Here is a 4,996-nt window from a genome sequence, read left to right on the forward strand (position 1 = left end):
ATTAATAGCTTTCTAAGAGGCCTTAATGTCCAATTTGTAAATAGCATTAGCTTCAAATAACATAATTTGTCGATGACTGATTTTGATGATAACCAAAGAGGCCCGAATCCTTGATTACTCAATCTGTAAATAAGATTAGCTTGAAAATATGATGCAAATGCACAGTAAAATGCATGAGATCAGTTTTTCGGGGGCTCAAGTTTTCATCAGAGTCAAATATTGAGATGTATTGTGTACATAACTAATGCATAATCACATGGAAAGCAACTGCAACGGAACTCAAGTCAAGATTATCTTGAAGAAACATATACATACTTTTGGATTGATTTCATGTTTATCAGTCGAAAAATTGCAAGTTTTTTGCAAAATTATACTCTCAGCAAAGAAATTTTAGAGAGCAATTACCACCCTGCTACATAAAAAATTCTAGCAGGAAGCTTAAAAGAGTCGTGGAGCTCAAGCCTATCTTTTGCAGATATGGCCTGAACTTGTTTTTAACAAATGCCCATTAAAAGTGTAGTTATGGATGTTATGTTATTAAAGAAGCGTCTCGATTTACCTCCACGTGTTTCAGACCAAGTTTATTTGAAGGCTCCTGCAGAATCATTACACAGAATTCAGCAGGAGAGACAAACATAGACCGAGTCATCACTGAGCAATAAGACCTGTTCTTGGATGAAGATGGAAAGTCATGTGTGCATTTCACTCCATCTATATGCCTTTGTACCCAGAAAGTATCTACTGTTAGCCTCTTGTCTGCTTTCAGTTGAGATCATTTGGTTGTAGTTTGCCGTGCCTTTCTTTACCAACAGCACAGAAATTCACAAATCTGAATAATCTCATTATAAGTTATAACACTGTAAAAGCTTCTAGAGAGTCCTCAACAACACCCAGAGGTTCGTCCAGAATGATTTTTCTCTTGTGGAGATATCGGCAGGCAATTCAAATCCTCGCCTGCCTTGTAATAAAGCATTTTCTGTACATAATACATCATGTAGCCTTGAACAGCTCTTACAACCCTTTCGCTAACTTGGGTAATCCACGCATCATCACATCTGTACCATTGATCTCTTAGGCGCAAATAAGTCAAGTAATGGCCCGATTCAAGTTTCCCGGTATGTTTTACCACCGCATATAACTCAAATTCCGAAGATAATTCTGTAGACACATCAGACTCATCGCCCTCAAAAGCAAAGATCCTGTTGCCAAATCTATTTCTTATGATAGAAGAAGACAGATACGGAGTCATATCTAATGAGAAAGGAAACTGCAAATATTGGTCAATCTTTTTTGACATTTTCCTACTCAGGGAGTGCTCGAATCTTTTTATGTGGAAACATAAGACCAATGGAAGTCTTCTGATTGACATCTGCTTTAGCGAATCTTGCCTCACTTGACAATGCTGGCAGTACAATTTTTGGTCGGAACCCAACTTTTCAGGCCTTGTGAAGAGGTCCAAGCAACCAATAAGTGTAGATATACCCAGGTCTTTGTTCATTTTGGTTGTCTTCTGGGTTGCTAATGCCGAGATGTTGCTCATCTCCAAGTCGAGAGATAAGTCCATACAGGGGTCATAAGTAGTGGAAGTGAATCCACATATTGTACAGGTAACGTCCGATCTCAAGATCCCAGAGAATACTCTATGAGCAATACAATGGCAATCTCCATTACCTGTATCAACAGCCACATTTATCAAATAGGTACACATGAAGCTTTTTACCTAACTATTTTCACTATTGACTTACTATATAAATACATATATGTTTAAGACAGCACTATGTATGTGAAATAAAGATGGAGGATGCATGGGTTGGATTTCAGTTACCTTTATTTTGGAGGCTGGATTTCTCCTCTTTCTCATGAATCCTGTTGAGCATTGAAATGAAAAACTCATGAGCATCCTGCTGCTCGTAAGTGGCAAGGTTTGCTTCATGCTGCCACCAACTGCAAAACAACCAAAACTTCTTCAAGATCAATCTACAAGCTCTTCACTAATGACTTCGAGGCAACATATACAGCACAACTTGTATTACCAATTACAATGAGGTCCAAACAGACACCACAATAGAATCACTGAGATGGCATTTCAGGTAAAAAAAAAGAGATTAATCAAGGCACTAATAAATGAATCTATGAAGTCTAATCATCCAACAAAACATAAAGCAACCAATAAATAATTATTGCAGAAGCATGTTTATTATTCATGGACAAGTATAGATACTCTTGGAAATTGTTCTCAAATGGATGCCATATTTCAATGGAAAATCAAAGAAAACAAAGTTGACAAAAAGATAATAATTTTGATACAAGCCTAAGAAAGTAAGAAGCCTTTGGACATCCAAAAGACAGTGCATGTCACAGGTCATAAAGGTTCATGAATGATGATTTTGGTCTACATGAGCAAAGCAGCAAGATTCATGTTGAAGGAACTATGTATTGGTAAGTAAATCCGCAATGCAAAGTAATCTTGTCAAATTGCTTTAGTGTCAGTGATGTGGATACTGAAGCACTTGATTGTAACAGATACTAAACTCTAATGAAGAAGTTTGCTTCGTAAGTAAATCTGCAATGCAAAGTAATCTTGTCAAATGGCTTTAGTGCCAGTGATGTGGATACTGAAGCACTTCATTGTAACAGATACTAAACTCTAATGAAGTTTGCTTCCTCTTTGGAGTCAATTGAGAAAAAAGTCTTTTTATGGAAACATCTCGCCAATTTTACTTTTTTTTAGACAAAAAAACTTTTGAAGCCTTGCCGTCTACAAATTCAGGTAGAGGAAACCAAGAATCGGAATATGAACCTTTTTACAGGTTGAGATTTGTATACTAACATTCCTTTTTGATGAAAAAGAAATGATAAGAAAAAAACAATTACCCCTGACAATCTGAGATTACAAATGGCAAAAAAAAAGAAGAGGAATGAAGAGTAAAAAGAAAATAAACAAGAAGTGCCATTATCAGAAGAGAAAGCATATAGATTGATAAATAAGATGAGAATGAATGGGAAAGAATTTCTAGACAATGTCAAACATATCTTGCAGTGCATTAAAGACCCCCGCACCCAACAAATAACTTTTCATGCAGAATTTAAGAACAGATCACTGACAGTAATGCACGCCTAAACACAAAATTCAAATCCAACACCAACAATATACACAAAAACATAAGAATAAAAGCACCATATAGCTAAATTACATCAATGCCAGACCTGTATAGAAAACTTGCAGGGCTGTAAGGCGTCCGCTCACCAGAAAAAACATCCGTAAAGATCGCATCAACATCACAAGCAAGACACAAATGGTTAGGCGAACTCTTTCGACAGATCTCGCGGTTATGTCGATTGCTAAGGAAGTAATTCCTCAAAGGCGGCGTATGAAGCAGCGCTTGAAGAACAGAATTCATAAAACAAGTATTGCCCAGATTGTTCAATCCCCTCAAACCCCAAGGAAAACATGAACTAGATTCCCAACCCATCTTCAAAACCAGCTCTTTCGCATTTTGATAATCCAAAAAAAGCTTCCTCTTCTTATTCAATTTTTCTCTGCTGACCTTAACACCATTGGTGTTTTTGGGAAGCCCATTGATTTGTTTGAACATCACTGCCTTATCAAAATCAGGGTCATAGACTTGATCACAACACACCCAACAGAAAAGCTCTGCTCTTTCCATGTCCACAGAAATCTCATGGCCATTCTCTGATTGAGAATGCAAAAGGGCATGCTTTGAACAAGAAACAGCTGAACAGATGAGGCAGAAATAGAATCTTCCTTGATTCCCACAACAGAAATGGCATCTGGGTACTTGTCTCTGATCAATTCCAATTCTTGTTCTCCCATATGGGGTTGTTTTGAGGCTCTTTTGGAGGGAATTGTAGCCTTTTAAGCCGTGTTTCTGTCTGTAATTTGCAAGATGAGAGCAGGGTTCTGGGTTAGTGTAAGTGGGATTTGTGCTTGACATGTCGATGGGGATTGAAAGAAGATTGATTTATCAAAACACCCAGATTCCTAAATAATGGAAAAGGATAGATGAAAGGGCTGGATTTGTGGTCTTGTGGGCTTTTTTGTGAGATGGGTAGGTCTTATTTTTAGCTAACTGGGGTTGAAATTACAGAGGAGGAAGATCAGGGTACTAAAGGTGAGATCTTTGCCTCCGGAAATTTCGCTGTTGCGGGTTGGATTTTGTAAGGTAAAACTTTGTATGGAACGACTCGTGGTTTGTTCGTAGAACAGAAGACTTTTCTTTCCTTATTCGGCTATCTTTTTAAAGAATTTTATAGCATGTTCGGGTCATCCGTACCGTTCATTTAGTTGGCCCCACCATGGATGGATATCACTTTGCACTAACTTGATGATCCTAGATGTCTTATTGGCAGATATGTAATCGGGAGCAGTGTGCTGTTGCGATCAAGGGTAACGTGTAATTTTTGGGTCCCACAATGGGACATGCTTGTAAAATAAAGACCGTTGATCTTGTAGAACATAGTGAGGCAACCGGCGTCTTAGATTCTGACAACCGATTGTGAGGGCCCCCAACCGATTATTTGCCCAAAATTATGTCCAGGCCCTGTTCGGTTGAGATTATGGTGAGCCCCCAAACTGATTATTGGACTAAAAAATAATGTAATTTGAGTACAATAATCAGCTTAGAGGCTCACCATCGGTTGTCAAACGAACAGGGCCTAAACATAAGTTTGGGCAAATATTCTTCCACAGGCCATGAAGAGATCCTTTTACTACAAGAGTCCTAGGGTTTTAATCTGTCAACCCCACCTCTTCCCTTAGAAGGTGGGTTATATCTCAGTGCTGTTCATTCTAAGCCTGATGATCAAAATCGCCAATAGAACTATCTAATCACAAAGGAAAAGGCAGGGCACGGAAAGTGCCTACGAGTGGTACTTCTCGGCTGTGATCATCTTACATCGCAATAAAGGACTTTAAAGGAAGAACTGCTCTCTTTATCTCTGCTGCTTTCTCTACTACCAGTGCAAGATGCACTAT

General features: G+C 38.4%; 1 protein-coding gene across 1 annotated transcript; it reads right to left on the minus strand.

Moving 5' to 3' along the window:
* Nucleotides 1-434: 434 nt before the first annotated feature.
* LOC143878330 (ubiquitin C-terminal hydrolase 22-like) lies at nt 435-4,292 on the minus strand. Its single transcript, XM_077380629.1, has 3 exons — nt 3,208-4,292; nt 1,826-1,944; nt 435-1,671 (listed from the first exon to the last, which is right to left on the minus strand). The coding sequence occupies exons 1-3, from the start codon at nt 3,954-3,956 to the stop codon at nt 881-883; spliced, it is 1,659 nt and encodes a 552-aa protein (XP_077236744.1). The 5' UTR covers nt 3,957-4,292; the 3' UTR covers nt 435-880.
* Nucleotides 4,293-4,996: the final 704 nt, after the last annotated feature.

Source organism: Tasmannia lanceolata, unplaced genomic scaffold (genome assembly GCF_043159265.1).
Source record: "Tasmannia lanceolata isolate RefF3 unplaced genomic scaffold, GAP_Taslan_0.1 ptg000006l, whole genome shotgun sequence".
Classification (NCBI taxonomy): Eukaryota; Viridiplantae; Streptophyta; class Magnoliopsida; order Canellales; family Winteraceae; genus Tasmannia; species Tasmannia lanceolata.

What these genes read in the sequence shown, in the direction of transcription:
- LOC143878330 (XM_077380629.1), bottom strand. Translation starts at nt 3,956, where the DNA reads ATGTCAAGCACAAATCCCACTTACACTAACCCAGAACCCTGCTCTCAT. An exon ending in CCTGCAAGTTTTCTATACAG is followed by an intron (nt 1,945 to 3,207) that starts GTCTGGCATTGA and finishes GTTGTTTTGCAG; the next exon opens with TTGGTGGCAGCATGAAGCAA. An exon ending in ATCCAGCCTCCAAAATAAAG is followed by an intron (nt 1,672 to 1,825) that starts GTAACTGAAATC and finishes CTGTTGATACAG; the next exon opens with GTAATGGAGATTGCCATTGT.